At 33.4% G+C, this 21096-nt stretch overlaps 1 protein-coding gene across 1 annotated transcript in view; it reads left to right on the top strand.

Moving 5' to 3' along the window:
* Positions 1-21096, top strand: part of LOC100378654 (four and a half LIM domains protein 3-like) — a 64240-nt gene that overhangs the window by 24181 nt on the left and 18963 nt on the right. The window contains exons 2-5 of the mRNA XM_085505135.1: positions 908-993; positions 5853-6033; positions 6606-6845; positions 10604-10819. Coding sequence (XP_085361261.1) covers positions 908-993; positions 5853-6033; positions 6606-6845; positions 10604-10819 — 723 coding nt within the window. The remainder of the gene's footprint in view (positions 1-907; positions 994-5852; positions 6034-6605; positions 6846-10603; positions 10820-21096) is intronic.

The following is a 21096-nucleotide window of genomic DNA, read 5'->3' as shown; positions in this document are numbered from 1 at the left end:
ATACTTATCATCCCTAACAACAGCACAGGATTCGTCTCTGAAAGGTCATGGAGGTCATGACCTGTTTTCACAATTTAATTGTGTATCAGTTGTGTCTCAATCACTCATGTTGTCAGTACAAGTATTCTATGGTTCACAGTTGAATTACACTTCACTGCATGGTTGCCTGTTTTGATTTGGCAACTACAAATTATATCGCTATCTGCTCTATCTATCCTTGAATGTATTTTCACACCATAAATTATTCATAGAAAATGGCCATTGTTAAAGTGTGGCGGTAACCGCACTGCGCATGTGCGACATTTGTGTTAATAGAAATTGATTTTCCCATAATCCAATGCAATCTTCTAAGGGGAATCACAAGAATGAGGTTTGACCTGGGCGCGACTTGCACTAATTACCGCAAACGAATCCTTCGATACTTTTCAATAACTTAAAATACCCCATTAAAGTTTGGTAACATCTGAGTTTGTACTCGTTGATCTGCACAACAGTCAAATTCGCCATCTTTGTTTATATGAGACCATATATCTTGTACATGACTACCACCCTTAAAAAATTATCATCCATAAAAAAGTAAATATCAAGAGAACAAATACTGTATTTGTATATATATTTCTATACAAATTATGTGCGATTTACAATTATCAGCTTAAAATCTCCACAGGAATACCATAGCAATTAAAAATTATAGTAAGTGTTATTATATAAAAGGAAACAATTTGTCTCATGACCAAGATAATTACAGAGTACTGTTTTCAGGCAATGTGTTAAATCCATCTTTATCATGTGACTATCATGTGACTATCATGTTTTCCTTATAAGATATGTCAGTATGGCTTCAAAGCATGCAAACCTCATCAAATGTTTGATATATTTACATAATATTTCTCTGCTTATTTTTTAGAAAATTCAAGTTCAAGAGTTGGATGCTGGGCAGCCATGTTTAAATTGCAATGAGCAATGTACAGGATTTCAGCCACATCAATGGAGGTATGCAACACTGTGTAATTGTTCTAAACACCTGTCTATTCAAGTAGGTCAAATTTACATGAATTAGCATGCTAATATTATATGTGAGAATTACTGGTGAACATTATACATATATTATAGATTTTCGAATAATAGATGCTTCTAATTTGGTTACATTTGAAATAAAGTTATAAATAAATACAATAAGGCTTCAATAATAATAATCATTATACATCTGTCACCGTAACGCTATAAGTTGCAGCATGTCATAATTTTGTGGTATTTTACGAGGTATTTTAATTCTACCATATATGAGAATGCGATTTCCGATTACGCGCGTAAGCGTCCTCTTATAATAAACATGGCTGCCACCAGGGTTTAACCGGACTTCACTCAAAGAAGTTCGCTGATTCTGTTCTAAACTTTTTAGTTTTAAATTTCGGCATTCCCATGATGTAGCCTTGGAAGGAAAAGATGTATGATAAGAAGGTCATTACGAGGATACCTCAAACATCGACCTCCGCTGCGTGGTGGTTGATATTCCCACTGTACTTTGAGGTATCCTCGTAATATTATATGATTTCAATTTAGAGATAATTTTGAATTAGTACATTAACCTTTTCCCTACCAGACTTTCACATCCACTTTCCTTTATATTCTGGAAATGAACCCTAATTTTGGAGCCAACAGAACAGAAAAAATTTGAGTCAATTTTCAGTTTTTACTCAAAAAATTTAGCTTTTTTGTCTCAATTTTCTGAAGGAAATTGCAAACCATAAACAGGACTATCTTGTTATGAAAAGAGGGAACTGGTGGTGAACTGGTTTCTGTTAAAATACTGTGTATATGTCATTATTGATACACTGTCTTGTAAGATACTCTGAGTACAAATTGTTGGCATCCATGATGTAACAATGTTTTGATTCACACAGGTACCAATTAATTTTAACACGCAATCATGTTAAGTACATTAAGAACAGACGTCATCTCGCTCACTTCACCTTTAAACGTTTCTGTCAAATTACTGTGTTATATAAACTTACAAACGTTAATTCTTTGGCAAACACAAGTAAAATGTCATGACTTCCTCAAATATTTTCGTTGTCAGAATTCATAACAATCACATGCTAACCAAAACACATAATACTGAAGAATTGATGCTGTGGTTCCATTTTGATGAGCAAAGTGAGTGAAAATACAGAATCCATACACTAAAACATGGGTGAAAATAACTTCTATATTCAATAAACATCAGGGCGAGGTTATTCTATTTATATGTAAATATTGGCAGAGGCTCTCTTATAGTATTGCTGCAGAGTTAATTAGTGACAAAAATGCTGACTGGCAAATGCAACTAAAATTGCAAAATTTTTTAATTTTTCAAAATAAAAATACCCTATTTCAGACATTTTTGTTTGACAGGACTATTTTATATGTATGACCAATAACAAGGGATATAATGGCACCTACATCTCAACTGTGATATTGCGAATTGACTTCAAAGGAATGTTTTTTGAAAGTAGCGATTTTAAAATGTTTTGGTTCGTTTTTAAACCAGGTTTTTGATGCTTTGAGAGCTACACAATTTTGTTTTAAATTTACTGTTTTTGAACTGCGATGATTTAGTATGATCCAGGTCCAAATCCCTGACGGGATTATTAAGGTAGCGAGAGGGGAAACATAATTTATAGTTTAATGGAGTTTATGACTTTCCTCACCAGTTACTAAGCATGCAGTTATGGCAATGTATATGTTTTCAGAAAACTGAGATATAGCAGAATACGATCATATATGTTTGATATTTGCTCAGGGGATTAAGTTATGATCGTTCCTGTTAACCTCCTAAACATAGAGTTTTTTTGCGGGATTGGCCGTTTCTCAGTGTTCCTTTTTTCTATGTTTCTGATCTTTTCACTGTTGCTTTATAAGATAATGATCTCGAATTTTTTATGTGCCCCATAGTTCTGAAGATAAAGCCTGTTGGACTTTATGGACTAAATTTTACAAACGTTTTCCTGTTCCAAAGGCCGTAACTCAACGTCAACGGCTCACATAAACGTCCATGAGACATCATATTTTAGCCCATTTTGTGGCGAATAGATTGTGTAATTTGTACATTAGCGTAGAGAAAAGTGTTGAAAGATGGCATCTTCAATAGTTATGATAGTCAAAAATTAGTTTCCGTAAAAACTCAATAAAACGTTGTTTTCTTTTAATTTGGTCACAGATAAACAGCTAATTAATGACATAATGTTGACCATTTCGATCATACTTTGTAAATATACAAGTATCTGATATGCGTGGAATGTTAGATTGTGAAAAATTGGTTGTCTGTTTTCTAAAATGTGACAAAACTTAGCAGTTTCGTCGAAAGTGGATGCTAACTTGAGCAAGATGGCGTACCGCGCAATTAATTTATTCAAGTCTCTTTGTTATGTTGAAAAGTTGAACAGTGTCATCAGTACAATCAGTTCTCTAAACATAGGGCGGGCCTTCATGACAGCATATATTTACTTACGGGATATACATGCCTTCAAGTACAGATATGTTTGCATTACTCTCAGCCTATGGAGAGTGTACCGTTATCGGATTTGTTATAATCAGTTAGCTCTAAGTCAGCACTACCGATACCCCGCCCTTATGGAGGATTCGATTTTTTTAAGAAAAATACTTTGAATATATCAACATCGTTTACTTGGTGCACTGCTTTTCTAATTACGCAAATTTGTTTACAATATTGTACCAGCTCTGAATATTTCAACTTTGTAATGTATTGCTTTCATGATAATTACGCAAACTCAAGTTAATTTTTACTATTGTTAGGATGCTGACCCGGAGTATTGGATCTGTGAATATTTCAATATTACTGACTTGATAATGCGTTGCATTCGTAATAATTACGCAAACATAAACATGGGCGCATTTAAATCATTAAAAAGGATAGCAGTCAGGTGTCTACGGAAAGTCAAGAAAATATTTTAAATACTTGTGATTCATCGATGTTCCAATGGTGAATTATTTTATTCGAAATGAAGTGAATATGTAATATAACCATATCGTGCATCATATTAAATTTTACTATAATATAATAAACTCTGGGCAGCGGATTTCGATCGCATTATTCACGTACATTTCGACTGAACTCTGCTAACCACGTGTTTGAATTACGTGCGGCATTGGGTAATGACCTCCAGTGTTCACGCACTGATATTTGAATTCGAACCACCCAGCTTGACCCGTCGACAGAAACCGCTATATCCACTGTTTTTTTTGTATCGGTGTCACCACTGTCGTCTATCTCCGCCAGTTCTGTTTTGAGTTTTCTTATTTCATCGGCGGCATCTTGAAATTCTTGTTCTAATAGTCTTTTAGTAACGTCTAAAACTTTCTGAGTGTTTTCTCTGAATGTGGTTCCAGATATAATAGGGGAGGCGGTAATCCCATATAGCTACAAAATTTACGCATTGCGCGACGACCCAGCTTACGATTCACATCAAAAGAATGTCCACTCTTTTTTGACGCAGGAAAAATGTCAGTCACGGAGTTACATATTTGATTTCACTCTGCGGGCTGACTATAATATGAGCCCAGGCCACTTTCATTTAGATATCTTTTAACGGTGTCGGACATTTTTCGGCGGCCAGTTTTTTTTCATCTTAGAACTCCTTCCCATGATATATTAGGTTATTAAAACACCGAGAAAAGCTTGAAATACTATAGTGTAATGTTTGTTTATGCTTTGATCGCGTAACAGACACTACCTACTTATAGATTACACAGGATATAATAAAGCTGGATGGTCAACAAATCAGTATGCAAATTAAATCCTTTGTCTTCAGTCCGTCACTCAACATGATATGTAAATGCATGAAGGACGTGTTCACCTACAACTAAGTTTCCGGGAATAAATTGAAATTACTCAACAAATGCATGCGCACTGTAAATTTGGACCAAAGATAAAGAAAGTACACAATGTAAGGTTGCATAATCCAGGATTTTTAGAAACAAGTTTTTTTTTCTAGTTTCTAGTTTTTCCCCCTCTCGCTACCTTAATGAGGGCAGACATCCAGGTATTTCCATCGCCTAGCAAAGATCACCTTTGGGATAATTTTGAGATGTGAAACATACTGTAAATTAATTTATTTTAGATGGAATTAATTTTTGCTGAAAAGCCTTTTTGGTGTTTTGTGTGGAATTAATTTTCACTGATATTTTACTAGTTGAATGTATATGTAGAAAAAACGGTATATTTGCTGGATTTAATTTGCACTGAATCATCCCTATAGCAAAAATAGGAAAAATTTATTCCAAGCGAAAATAAAGTATTTTACAGTATTTGCTCAGGATTGTCTCATAGTTTTCTCAACTTTAGCTGTTTTCACAAGTGAACAGTGGCTCTTGAAGAGCCCATATAAATACAGGGTACAGTGGTGCTTGTCTTAGCAACATAGAATGTTCTGTGACCTAACTCCGCCCCTGAGACTACTCACCGTGCACCAATTTAATACTTTTCTCATGTCTTGTCACTCTAAAATCAAAACAAAAGTTTATGAAGTTATTTGTACAAGAACCAACACAATTAACATGCAGTTTTAAAAAGAACATTAACAGAACAGATATCTTCAATTTATGGAAATTGCTATAAAACAATATGTTTAGACTAATATAATATAATATAATATAATATAATATAATATAATATAATATAATATAATATAATATAATATAATATAATATAATATAATATAATATAATATAATATAATATACATGAATCGGAAATATTTATATAAATTTTAAAACATTAAAAATGACATAAGTAAGCAAGCAAAACAAATAAAAATTGGTCATAACAGCAATAAAATAATCTTCTTACATCAGGAAAAACTGTTTGAATTGTCGCTGTTTGCGGATAGAACATGACATCATACATGACAACTATGTGACTGTCAAAGAACATATGGGTTTGACATCTTCTGAGGATGATAGCACTAAAGAGGAAAAAGAAAGGTCTGTCAGTCATGGCTATTCATGGGTACCTGCACAATTGGATTCTGAAAAGGTATGATTGAATACTGCCCTCAAGTCAATGAGTCAAACTTTGCAATATTCTTTGTTTTTATTGGTATAACGGTATTTATCTAAAAGGACACCCTGGGCATGTTTTGGTTAAAGGATCATAATTTGGGAGATCACTGTAACCAAAACACCACCCTAGGTTAATGTCTGGCACCTTTTTTTAACATTGTGTTGTTGAACTGTTTTCAAGTCTTTTCCTGGTGTCAACACAGACCGGCTTACTCATAGAGTATTTTGATCTTTACTTGGCACCATCAAAATTCATGCCTCTAATTAATTTAAAAAATATATATATAATGATTGTTGTCTATTATATTGCGGTGTTGAAAAAAAACTCGCACTCTAACATTTTGTACAAAACATGCCACAACAATCATTATTGTTAAGCAAATTTAAAAAAATGATCTAAAACATGATATCCCTTGATGCATTCACTTATGCAACTTATATTTCTGAGTATCCATAACAGAGATTGCAACAATTTTATCAGTGACAATTTCAACAAAACATGTTGTTTCCTTATTATTGACAGTGTTGTGTTTTTTTATTTTCTAGATTGATAAATATATGAGTTCATTGCCGAATAGTAGTATTCCTAAACTACATACACCTGGTGAAACCAATCGTGATAAACAAATGATTCTGCAAATACCGCGACAAGATCTGTCTTTGGATTTCTGTACTCTTATGGAAGATACAGAAGATGCTGTTGAACAGTTTACCAACTTTGTGGAGTATCGTGATGCTGAGGCGTTTGGAATTGGTATTGTGAAAGATCCCATCCCCACTGACATGGTAAGATCTCTGGAACTCAATCAATTTTTAGCTTCACTGTTGACAAGTCGATAGAGATGAGCTGTTCATATTACTGGTCATCCATCATCATTGTCCGCCATCAACAACTTTACATTTTTGACTTTTTCTTAAAAACTGTCAGCTGTATGGGTGTCATATTCACTACAAATGTAACTTAGGCGTTAGTTACTCAGCATTGTGATGATACATTCAGTTCCAGAACTTCTTAAAAATGGCTAGCCTAATTGCCTTAATTAGGTGGACCTCAGTCAGATTTGTTTATTTTATGATAGTGTAACTTATATTCTTTAATATTAGTGAATATTTTTGCCATTTTTGGCAATGTTTTTTTGGTATATTATTTTTGAATTCTTGACAGATTTTTTCATCTTGTTTATTTTTTTTAATTTTAGTAAATATTATTTTTGTTGTTTTTGACTCCCATGTGCGAAGCACAAAATGGGAGTCTTTGCAGTTAGTGTGTCTGTATGTGTGTATGTGTGTATGTGTGTATGTGTGTATGTGTGTGTGTATGTGTGTCCGACTGTTCCACTGCTATCTCAAGAACCATACATCGGTTTTTGATGAAACTTGGTGCATAGATGCTCTGGGCCAATGCGCAGATTTGATTAGGTTTTGGTAAAAATCCATGCTCGTTAATTACCTAATTTGCATGATAATTAGCTAATTTTTAGCTGTTCTATGACTGTTCCACTGATATCTAAAGAACCACTCATTGGATTTTGATGAAACTTGGTACATAGATGCTCTGAACATATGCGCAGATTTGATTAATTTTTGGTAAAAATCCATGCATATTAATTACCTAATTTACATGATAATTAGCTATTTTTTAGTGGTTCCATGACTGTTCCACTGATATCTAAACAACCACTCATTGGATTTTGATGAAACTTGGTACATAGATGCTCTGAACTAATGCTAGGTTTTGATTAGTTTTTGGTAATAATCCGTGGATACTAATTACCTAATTTGCATAATGATTAGTCAATTTTCAGTTTTTCCACTGATATCTCAAGTACTAATCATCACATTTCAAATGAAACTTGGTACATAGATGTCATACGACACTGCACAGACCTGATAGTTTTTATGGTAATATCAGTACATATTAATTACCTAATTTGCATAATTAATTAATTTTCAGCATTTGATATAAGTAGTTAGCATTACATTTCAATGAAACTTGGTACTTACATACTCAAGGACTATGCAGAGATTGATTGTTTTCGATAAATATTTGTGCATATTAATCACCTAATTTGCATAATTAGTTAATTTTCAGCTTTTCCATGGGTATCTCAAGTACTAATCATCGCATTTCAATGAAACTTGGTACATAGATCCTTTAGGACTATGCAGAGACCTGATTAGTTTTAGGGTAAATAATTGTGCATATTAATTACCTAATTTGCATAATTAATTTTCAGCTTTTCTACTGATATCTAAAGTACTAATCATTTACATTTCAATGAATCTAGAATTATGCAGACCCAATTAGTTTCCGGTAAATATTTGTGCATATTAATCACCTAATTTGCATAATTAACCAACTTTCACACTGATATCTCAGGTACTATACATCACATATCAATGAATGTACATGGATGCTGTAGGACAATAGACAGACCTGAATAATTGTGGGTTACAATCTGTACATATTAATTACCTAATTTGCATAATTAACCAATTTTAAGCTTTCACACTGATATCTAAAGTACCGTAAAAACTCCAAAATTTCGACCGGTTTTAAATAATTGGCGTTAGAAATGTGACATGTTTTTAGAGTCGTGGCCGAGTTGTAACTCAAAATCTAAACAAAGTCATCAATCAGTGAGTATTATGACAAGCAAAACAAAACATCAAGACGCTCAGAAGAGGTCAGCACAAAACTAATAGGTCAAAAGACAAAGCTGTCTCGCACTACCTAGGAAAACTTGCGAATGTTCGAAGTACAGGTACCCATTGGACAAAAGATACATGGAAGTTTAGCAAACTATCTCCCCGACCCAGTGCAATGTATCCGGTTAGAATCAAAGCTCACGTGTCCCTTATTTGAGGGACCAAATTCTGCCGTAAATTCGCCCTTAGATTAAAAAATAAAATGGGATTTAAGAAAATAAAATGGGACTTTTAAGGTGTATTTTGGCGTCATTTTTCGGACATTTCAATCAATCCTGCCGGCTAAAATAGAGTCTAAGTTTTACCGTAGTCATTGACGTCTGTCTATTCAAGAGTACACGTGTATGATTTTTATCGTGACTAGCGTGAGCGGGTAAGCTTCCTTTCGAGAATGAGCTGTTATCACTGTGAACAATGTTAAATTATTCTTCAGATGACCAGTTTATTTTTTAAAAACAACTAATTTTTTTATTTAAAAAAAAATCATGCCGTTTTCGCATCAAAATCCAAGCCAAAATATCGTACTACAACATCAATCTCTTCGCATTGCGTTCAATAACATTAACATATTTAAATAAGCTATGGTAATTTGAACACGTTGGCATCATCCAGCTTTTTGATTGGTTAATTAGCGATTTGACCTATTTGACCTAAGAGAACATGGCGGATATCCTACAGCATCAAACGTTTATACGAGACCGGAATCATTCGCTTACGATGAAACTTAGTTGACTTTTATTTGTATTTCATAACCATTCAACAAATTTATTTTGTGTACATTATTATAATCACTACTGAGTACAGTAATAATCAACAATTCAGAAACGCAGCATGCCGAGATTTTTGTGTTCGTTTTTATTTGAAACTTCGTTTATTTAGAATATATTTTCGTTACCAATAAAATAAAAATCTCTCAGTCAATCAGAAACCCGGATTCATGCCTTCGAGGAAGGTCCCGTTTGAACGCTCACATCGGTTTTTTTTTTCGTTTGGGGGAAAACTAAAACTGGTCGCAATTTTCGAATAAGAATGAGTCGGCAATTTTTAGTGGAGTCGAAAATTTGGAGGTAAATAAAACACCGAAACCCGGCAAATAAATAGCCAATCGAATTTTTAGAGGGGTCGAAATTTTGGAGTTTTCACGGTACTAATTATTCCATTTCAATGAAACTTAGTACAAAGATGCTCTAGGACAATGTACAAACCTAATTAGTTTGGGGTAAAAATCTGTTCATATTAATTCCCTAATAAGCATAATAATTCATAATTTTTTGGTTCTAATCACATTTCAATTAAACTTGGAGACATAGATTTTCTGTTACATTGCGCAGACCTCATTAGTTTTACACTCAAATCTGGTCATATTAATTTTCTGATTTGCATAATTAGTTTTCAGCTAAGTAATTTCGAATTATATTTAATGTGTCTCCAATACTCTCGGCACATGGGAGTTCTTTCTAAGCTTTCTTTGATTATTTTTAAGTATACAGCAGTGATAGTGATATACATTGCTTGGACAATTTTGTGTTGTTTCATCACATTCTAACCCTTTTTAATCACTGTCTGGTATACCCCCCCCCCCCTCGGTAACTTTCTCAATCATACTCAAAAGTTACAAAGTATAATGCTGTTTTTTTACCCCTTTGACAGACAATTCACACAATAAATGTTTTGGTACTGATCGCAACCAGAAAAAGTGTGGGACAATCATTTGTTTAAAGCCTATTCCACCACAGCACTGCGCCCTCAATTGATTAAACCGGTAAAATTTGTGTATCGTAAAACATTTATGCCTCCCAAAAAATGCCTTAAAACTGTTTTTTTTATGTCACTAGGAATGTTTCAAATGCAAGGGTGAGATCCCAGCTGGTGAGATGGCAGTGTTTACTGACAAACTAGCTGACGATATTTGCTGGCATCCCTTTTGCTTTTGCTGTCATGAATGTGATGAGTTATTGGTGGATCTTGCGTACTTTTTCAAGGATGGTGAGATTTATGATGAACGACATTATGCCGAGCTTATAACCCCACGATGTGAAGCATGTGATGAGGTAGGTATAATAGTAAAAAAACTGATTTTGTAACATTTGTTACTGCTATAACATTAGGGATGAAATTCATTACAAGACATCAACAAGTCAAGGGATGATATTTTTCCAAAAAACATCAAAAATTAACTATTGAATGTGTCGTCAGCTTTTTCTCAGGTATGCAGGAGTCAAACTTGACATTAACATCACGCATGGTGGCATACTGATGTATATTGTTTATTTTATTTTATTTTGCAACTTTATTTTAAATAGCAGACTGGCAGCCATGTGTTTCTTATGCATTCTTTCTTTTTCTCAGATACACTATTGATTTTGTTTAAATTTGATACAAAGACATCAAATTATATTGTGAATGTCCTATTCAGTTTTTTTGTGGTTTTGATAAATTCTAATTTGGATTCATGCAACCTATTAGTGTGTATTTTCTAAATAAAATATACAATCTTATACTATGCTTGTCACATGGGACACGTGACAGGGCAGTGCTGAACTATATTACCATAATTGTAAATTTATGTGTTAAACTATCCAGATCCACTTGAACACAAGTATCTACTAACCTCAACCTTTCAAAATCACATCTGTTAGTGAACGAATCTGACTCAACTTCAAATGGACCATTGAGTTGTGTACAATTCAAATCATGGACATTGAATTTGGATTCTGCCAAGTCAGCAAAATTAAGATCACCTACTATGATAAGATTCCTTGACATAAATAGTGAGTAAAAATTGTTTTTAAACAAATGAAAAACTGATCAATTGAAATCAGAATGAATCACATTTCCTTTTTATTATTCCTGTATTATGATTTAAAATTATCCCTGACTTTTATTATTGTGGATTCATCTAATTACCTAATATTTGTTCTGGGGGATGCTTACTACTTATGACAAGGATGGTATGCCCCAGAGTATATATATGATATCCAGAGTGCAAAATAATTGCATCTCACCCAAGTAACCCAGCTGTTACCTTGCCCTCATAATGATTAGTGTCGCTCAAGAAAGCAACACAAATATATTGTGTTTGTTTTATAAAGACCAAAGGACTGATCTACCTAATTGGAACGCAGTGAATAGATAGAAGCAACAAGCAAATATTTAGATCTCTCCACTTTTATAGAGGGGTGCTGCTGATTGAAAGCAGGTTGAGATAATATTTATGGAACTTCAATAATAAAAAAATCACATTTTGTAAATTGTTAGCATGATATCATTGCATCTGATTAATTGTTGAGATTATGAGATTGAAATAAAATATGTTACATCCTGTTTAGATTCCATTATAATATTTATGATCCCTTTAAATAGAAATGCTTGGGGTCATGACCTTGTCTGATAGGTCATTAAATAACAAATTTAATGAGATAGAAAGTTCATTAAATGTCGTGACATTCACTAACTGCCCACAGGTCAGGCTAACACACAGACTTATTATCTAAAATAAATGTGTCCCATACATATATATTTATTCTTTAGGAAAAAATTTTTGGTTTGGTATTTTTCAAATTTCTAGGTTTCGTTTGATATGTTTATTAAGTGAGCAGTGAACTGTACTGTCTTCATTGTAATTATATCATGTATATTATTATTGTATTTAATATCTTTTATAAGGAAATGGAAATTCCAAATATGGAATGATTATGTGCGTAAGCGTCCTATAATAATAAAAACAAACATAGCTGCCACCAGGGTTTGACCAGACTCTACACAAAGAAGTTCGCTGATTCTGTTTTAAACATTTTGGATTTCAGCATTCCCATGGTTATCCTTGGAAGGAAAAGATGTATAATAATAAGGTTATTACGAGGATACCTCAAAGATTGCACAAAGACAGTACAGCTGGAGTATCGACCGACGCGCGGCCTTTGCCGCATTCTGGCCACGCTGTGTGGTGCGGATTGCGTGGACGGGTTTCATGTTCTCTGCACGTAATAAGCTCGGTTATTAAGCATCCTTTTTTGGGGGATGCCCGGTGGCCGAGGGGAAGACGTGTAGTGGCATGAAGCTAGGCGATTAGGTGCCGTACGCGAGCGCCGGTTCGAGTCACGCACACAGTACGTGTTTACTATAATTAAACGTAGTATTTACCTTGCCGTTTATTCGGCGTTATTTGCTTACTTTACTTCCTATGTCGACAGCAACTATGAGTTTAAAATTATTTCTCAGTGCTTATTCACTGTTATAATGCTGTACCATTACTTTCACCATCATACTACAGCCAGATCTGAAGGCCTTTGCCGCATTCTGGCCATGCTGTGTGGCGCGGATCGCATGGACGGGTTTCATGTTCTCTGCACGTAATAAGCTCGGTTATTAAGCATCTTTTTTTTGGAGATGCCCGGTGGCCGAGGGGACGACGTGTAGTGGCATGAAGCTAGGCGATTAGGTGCCGTACGCGCAGACCTCATTAGTTTTACACTCAAATCTGTTCATATTAATTTTCTGATTTGCATAATTAGTTTTCTGCTAAGTAATTTCGAATTATATTTAATGTGTCTCCAATACTCTCAGCACATGGGAGTTCTTTCTAAGCTTTCTTTGATTTTGTTTTGTTTTCTGGGGGGGGGGTGTCTACCGTTATTTCCTTTATTTGTTGCCATTGTATTAGTTAGATCGTATCACTCTATTTTAGTTGTGCATACACTTGTGTAAGTGATAGTGGTCTATGGTTAAAACATATATCGTTTTTTTTCTATATTAGTAGTATAATGCATCTAAGTAAATGACAGTGGTCTATGATCCAAAAAAGTCCTCATCGTATATGCCTACATCTAAGCTTACAGATGATATACATGCATAACTTGTTATAGTAGCACACTTAGGAACTTTTAGAGAATGTCTGAATCACAGATCAATTATTCACTCATTCTTCCCTGTTGTTATCTCTGTGGTACATATATTGGCAGCTAACTTTTTAATAATGTTTGATTCTCTACTCAAAGTGAATATATAAATAATTTACTGTTTAATTTCTGGTGGAATATTGATTTTTCTGAAGAATGTTTTTTTTTGCTTCTATATTTTACTTTCAACAAAGTAGCTCAACTCCAATAACATTTTTATTACACCATTAGCATATTATATCCTTTACTGAATTTTTTGTTGGTCTACCTTTTTCTATTTCAAAATGATGGTTGTCATGGTAACTAAGTTTTGAATACAGTTTTCTTTGATCAGCTTCTAACTTATGAATTTATTATTTTTTGTTTGAAATTATTTTTTTCTATAAATTCACATATTTACTTTCCAAAGAGAGGTTTTTTAGAAATTGTTGCATGTGTTGTTTGTTGAGTATCTTCTGTTTTTACACAAGCCATTTTTGTTAGATTATCATTTGAGAATTTTTTTAAATGTGTTTTTTTGCAACATACTCCATCACCCAAAAGAAATGGAAAGCTCCATCAGGTTTGAATTACCACTCTCTCATTTAGGATTGCCTAAAATCTTTAGGGATGACGTCAAAAGGTCGATGTCGGATAAAAAACTTATTTCCTTTAGTTTGGGGGTGGGGGGTTTTAACCTCAAAAAGTTTCCATCCTACAAAAACGATTTTATTTTTTAATGAAGTCAAAAAAATCTTGGAGTATTTGTATTTCGTTTTTATTCTATCCAATCATGGACAGAAATAACTGAAAAGGGAAAAAAAACACAGAAAAATGGTTTGGTTCGAGTGTAAATCTGTGCGTCAAATGAGGTGCATTTGTAAAATCTTTTTACACCCACCCGACAACCAACGTCTATGCAATACTACTGTCCGATTATCAATTTGTATTTAATGGTAAATGTAGTCTGATGCCATGACCAATATTTATCAATTAAGTTTCAGTGGGGGGGGGGGAGGTTTGGAAAAAAACTAAAGGAATTAAGTTTTTTATCCGACATCGATCTTTTGACGTCGTCCCTTAAGAGCTGTAAATTTACAAAAACTGATATTTATCATTTTCTTAGTTCTTCAGTAAATCTGAAGATCACCTCGCTGCGATGTCCTCTTCTTGGACTTGTATATCTTCAACTTTAGATTTATAAGTTAGCCAGCTGTAATGTTAGCTTGTACTCATTTAGTCTACTTGTCAGCTGTGTTTGTTTAAAGTCTCTCCCCGTTGGGGCCATTTTTAAGGGAGTCTCTCTCTAAGGTTGAGGCCTCTGTTTAAGGCAGTTTCTTCTGATTGGCATAACCACATTCCTAGCAACCTACTCAGAAGGATTTTGCACACTGCACTCTAGTAAGCCACAGTGGTGTCTTACACCAGCTTCTATTACTAATCACTCAGCTCAACCATTCACAAATAAGGGGTGTCATGTTTTTAAAAAAATTATCCCAACCATGTCTGTGACAACAGAACCCCTTCAGTATTGGCCTAGAATGATACACCTAATTTAAATAAGTTATTGAAACAAGCAACAAGTTAACGTTTATAGCTAAATACCATCAACATTCCAATAGGAAACTAGATCACCCCTTGTCTTGTTTAGTGGTATAACCTAAATAACTTTTTTTCATATGAGCAAGACCATATTTAAATTCCTTTTTTTACACCAAGTCTTATACTCTCCTAGTGTGCTGGGTTGTCACAATCTGTCTTGCTGCTCTTTTAAAGTTAGTCTAGTGTGCTAGTCTGCTTCTTTCTACCAGACCAGATTCTTTATAAGCTCTCTATTTGGTGAGTGTTTCTTTTTTTTGGTAAATAATGTTTAATTGTGCATATCTAGTTTCATGTTTATGTCTCTGTGTAAGAATAGGGCTCCTCCCACCTCTATGTGATGTTTTACAACTGTTTTGTAACTATATTGAGGGTTTAAATCTGACAGGCTGCAATTATTAAATCTAATATACCGGTAGATATAATTAATGCCTCTCCAGCTGATGACATTATCATAAGAAATTTATGAGGTATGCTAAATATAATCTGCATTTTCAATAATTGTGGTAAATGAAAAAAAATTTAAATTCTTCAAAATCTATACTATAACTTCATAATAACTTTTGTGTATTTTGCTGAAAAAGTTACTTTTAATATTAATAATGAAACTTCTCTGATTTGTATTTTGGGATGTACTTGCATGTTTTTTGTTTTCTGTGGTTATGGATGATACTATACTATGCACAGCTATTTTATCCAGGGTTTAACCTTTGACCCTGGTATGCTATGATGTGATAGCTATTCATGTCCATATGTAGCAATGTACAGGTCATATTGAGAGGGTGACTCAATACTTATCTTGATAGGATGGAATTCTCTATTAAATTAAATTAGTTTCTTCCATTCACTTAAATCTTTGGAATGCAATCCGATGAGAAACATTTGTAAGCATCAGGTTGTAAAGGGGAGATGAATCCTGTGAGGCTATAAAAGAGGGTGCACATTCCAATGAGAAATATTTGTAAAAATGGCTGTAAAAGGGATAAGAATGCAATCCTGTGATGAACATTTCTAAGGATTTTGCTGTTATAGGGAGGTGGTACAATTCAGCAAGAAACATTTGTAAGGATTCTGCTGTGAAAGGGAGGGGGTGTTGCAATTCAGCAAGAAACATTTGTAAGGGTCAGTCTGTAAAGGAGGGGAGGGGGAGGGGGAGGGATTGTACAAAGCTGTGACTCATTCCTCAACGCCATATAATTAATTTGTCTTGTATGTGTTCCACTGGTTTGTATCATCAATCATAGCTTTTGACCATATTTGGTTAAACATATTCCATATTTGGGCTGCAGCTCTCTTTGAGTTCAGCTAGTACCTAGTTTTACCACAGCTGATGTTAGCAATATCAGACCTCCATGCTGTGGTCGCATTCATCCACTACTGATATGACCTTACATTACAGATGTATATTTAGATATATAAGTGAGCACATTCAAGAGATAGTTCACTGATCATCTCCTGCTAAGAACACGGCCAAAGAATGTTATCATTGAAAATGCATGAGAGTCTTAATGACAGAAAGAATATACTCTATTAATTCAACTCCATTTATATCTCTCTTTTGAGTTATATGATACTTTCATGGGCAAGATGCGGTGGGTACGTAAACTTCACTGGGTGTATTGTATTGAATTCAGACTCATCTACTCATCACCAACTTCATTCATTATTTTAAACAGATGGATTGTTTATGAGCATGCCCAATAAGTTTTTATTGCTGTTTAACCTTTCACCTTTAACAGCATCAATGGTCTAAAGAGATTGATACAGCACGGCATGATGATGGTAACCATAACAACTTAAACTTTGCTGTACAGAATTGATGGCTTTCTTATAGGAGTACTATCAGTACTACTCATTATTTAAAATATTATATTCCAAATGTATTTATTTGATTGAAATATAATTCAACTTTTAAAGGCAATTTCATGTCGATAAAAAATTAAGAAATATGATGAATGAATGAAATATATAAATACTTTTTGAGTTGATGATAATTTTACTTATTACATCAGATATGCAGAACTTAATTCCTAAGATTCTAGTTCACACTCCTAATGTTCTATCAATTAACCTTTAGTCTATCCTCTTTATCACTTAAACTGTCTTTGGGAATCCCTATGCAAGTCATTAACTGCACTGACTTAGGGGGTCGATATGCAAGTCATTAACTGCACTGACTTAGGGGGTAAATGCAAATCATTTATGGCACTGTTTGAGGAGGTTTCAATTCAAATAAATCAGTTACGTGTTGTTTAGTGGTGAAAATCATTTATTTCACTTTTTCAATGCAAGTAAATCATTTACCGGTACTGTGCTGTTTTAGAGGGTCATTATGCAAATAAATCATTAACTGCACCAACTTAGGGGGTCACTATGCAAATATTTGTTAGTCATTTTCTTTGGTTATGGTATTTGGTTCACAATAGTATATTCATTGAAACTAGATTGAGACTGCAATTTTGCTCAATGACATGAAAATTTTTTATGATAATCCTAAATATTGTTAAAACTTTTTAAATAATTGCCATTTAATTTATTTAGTTCTCAGTTTTGTTATAAGTTCTCTCCCATAAGGCATTGCATATATGTGTAGTAACATGCTCAGTAGATAACATTTTGATTTGGGCTCAACTGCCTAAAATGACAGCAAACCATTTGTTATACTTAATGCATCACTCAAAATGGCCAAATTAATGTGCGTGTGAATTGTTGAAATTTTTGATATTTTTGTGTGTGCTTATCACACAATAGGAATCCTTAGGATTAGCCTGTCTGTGTGTATGTATGTACATGTATGCGTGTCTGTTTCTTGTTTGTCATATTTCAATGAAACTTGGTAAATGTTGCACTGTAGAAGATATGGACATGCATCAAGTGATATAATGAAAGCATTGGACAAGAGATGTGGCTAACATATCAGACCATATTTAGTCATGTGATCTAATTAATATGCATGATTTTAATATTCAGATGACAATGAGGATATCTCAAGCACTGTTGGAGATAGGGTCATGCAGCCAGCGCTATAATGAAGGCATCGAACAAGAGATATTACTAAACTATCAGATTGCCATATATGGTCATGTTACCTTATTTATAAGTATAACTGTAATATCTCAAGTTCTGTTGCAGAGGCAAGCAGTGTGTTATGATGTTGTTGAACAAAATATCATATATTTATTTATACCATAACACCCCTGGGAACTACCCTAATCACTGCTTGCAGTCATATTTATATATAAACCGTTTTTGCTCTATTAGAAGCACATGTGCTTAAATATAAATGAAGAATCTATGATCAGAGTAAGACATATTTCAGTGATTTGGAAATGTTCTTCTAATATAGTAAATATGGTAATCCATATTTTTACTTCATGTTTCAAATAACTTGGGAGTTGTTTCTAAAGTTTCTTTGCTCAGTAATAACATTATGTTACATGATATGTCAACATGATGAATAATTTACTAATGATCGTAAAATTGTCATGTATGAATTTATGTCTGTTGACATTGCTGACATTTTCTGCATGGTTTTCATATAAGCCAACAAATGACTACAGATCACATCTTTATTTAATTGAAGAAATTAATAGTTATTTAATCTATTTTTGAGTAACTTTTTGAAAGTCTAATGTTAATGTAAATATAGCTAGTACTACCGGTATTATAAACCAGTATCCATGGCAACAACCATTTATATTGTTAGCATCATTTTTGACTTCCATGTGTGAAGCACACAATGGGAGTCTTTACAGTTACTCTGTCTGTCTGTATGTGTGTATATGTGTATGTGTGTGTGTGTGTTGGTGTAGACGTAGAAGTAGAAGTAGAGCCAGTACGCCAGACATACACAAACAAAGTGGAGCCCTTTGTACAAGTGGAGCCCTAAATTGGTGGCTCCACAATGTTTCATAATTTATATTAATATTTAATCGAATTTAAGTCAGGTTTGCAAAGCTTAGGTTTAGTATCGGGGAAGGTATGGTTCAGTTTATATTAATATTAATATAATTATACCATACCTTACCCTGATACTAAACCTAAGCTTCGCAAACATTTCTATGTTCAGTCACGGGATATTCAACTCTAGTTTAATTAAACTTAATTAAAGTGCAATTCTCCATTGTATTGCATTGTAATTGAGTTTAATTAAACTCCAATTAAAACGCAACCCTATATAGGAACGCGTTTTAATCGAGTTCATATCGCAACTATATTAAAAGTTAATTCAACTATATTAAAAGTTAATCCAATGAAGTCCTCGGAACATATAGCAATACAAGTATGTGTGTGTGTGTGTGTGTGTGTGTGTGTGTGTGTGTGTGTGTGTCCGTTCGTTCCACTGATATCTCAAGAACCGTATGTTGGTTTTTAATGAAACTGGGTGTATAGATGCTCTGGGCTAATGCACAGATTTGATTAGGTTTTGATTGAAATCCATATATATTAATTACTAATTTGCATGATAATTAGATAATTTTTAGCTGTTCGTTGACTGTTCCACTGATATCTAAAGAGCCATTCATTAGATTTTGATGAAACTTGGTACATAGATGCTCTGAACTAATGCACAGATGTGATTAGTTTTGGGTAAAAATCCATGCATATAATTAACCTAATTTGCATAATGATTAATAAATTTTCGGCTTTTCCACTGATATCTCAGGTACTAATCACCATATTTCAATAAAACTTACATAGATACATAGGACGATGCACAGACAGATATGTGAAATATTAATTACCTAATTTGCATAATTAATCAATTTCCAGATTTTGATATTTCAAGTACTATTACTAATTTGCATCAATGGTTAATTTTCAGCTTTTACACAAGTACTAATTATCCCATTTCAATGAATCTTGGTACATAGATGTCCTAGGACAATGCAGACCTGATTAGTTTTGGGTTAAAATCAGTGCATATTAATTACCTAATTTGCATAATTAGTCAATTTTCAGCTTTTACACTGATACATGTACTAATTATTTCATTTCAATGAAACTTGGTACATTGATGCTCCAGGACAATGCACAGACCTGCTCAGTTTTGGGTTAAAATCAGATCATATTAATTACCTAATTTTCATAATAAATCATAATTTTTGGTTCTAATCACATTTCAATGAAACTTTGTACATAGATGGTCTGTGACAGTACTTATCTTAATTCAATGAATCTTGGTACATATGTACACAATACATACAATGTGATGATCAAATTAGTTTTAGGTTTATATATATAATAATTACCTACTTTGCATAATAATTAACTTTTCCGCTTTCCACTAATTTAGTTAGGATTAATCATCACATTATAATGAAACTTTGTACATGTGCACTCTGAAACAATATATAGACCTAAATATATGCGTAATAATTGCTTAATTTGTATAATAATAATTCATTTAGTTCATTGAGGTAATCCACAAACATGATTAGTTTAAACATGCATATCTATTAGCCCATTTCTGATATCTAAAAAAGTCAGATTTAAATTGAATTCATCGCAGAGGTGCTCTGGAACTAATTAGACTAAAAACCATGGATGAAAAATCAAATGTATTTTCTGTATGTATTATCAATTTTGATAATGTGAATTCAATTTTCCCATGTCAATTTTCCAATGTCCCATCTCAAATAGCAGACAAAAATTAAATGCCAAGCTTAATGTTTGAAAAGCAAATCTTAAATTTTGAATTAATTTTAATGTGTTTCCAATACTTTCAGCACACGGGAGTTCTTTCTAAGCTTTCTTTGATTATTTTGTGCAGCTCAGCTCTAGGCTATGAAAATGACTCATTTGCATAATTTACTGAAAATTATTAATTTTAGATATGTGACTAATATGCA

The sequence above is a fragment of the Saccoglossus kowalevskii genome, chromosome 11, assembly GCF_978046115.1.
Source record: "Saccoglossus kowalevskii chromosome 11, keSacKowa6.1, whole genome shotgun sequence".
Classification (NCBI taxonomy): domain Eukaryota; kingdom Metazoa; phylum Hemichordata; class Enteropneusta; family Harrimaniidae; genus Saccoglossus; species Saccoglossus kowalevskii.
Note: the sequence above shows the minus strand (reverse complement) of the source record. Positions and strands in the feature narration are given on the sequence as shown.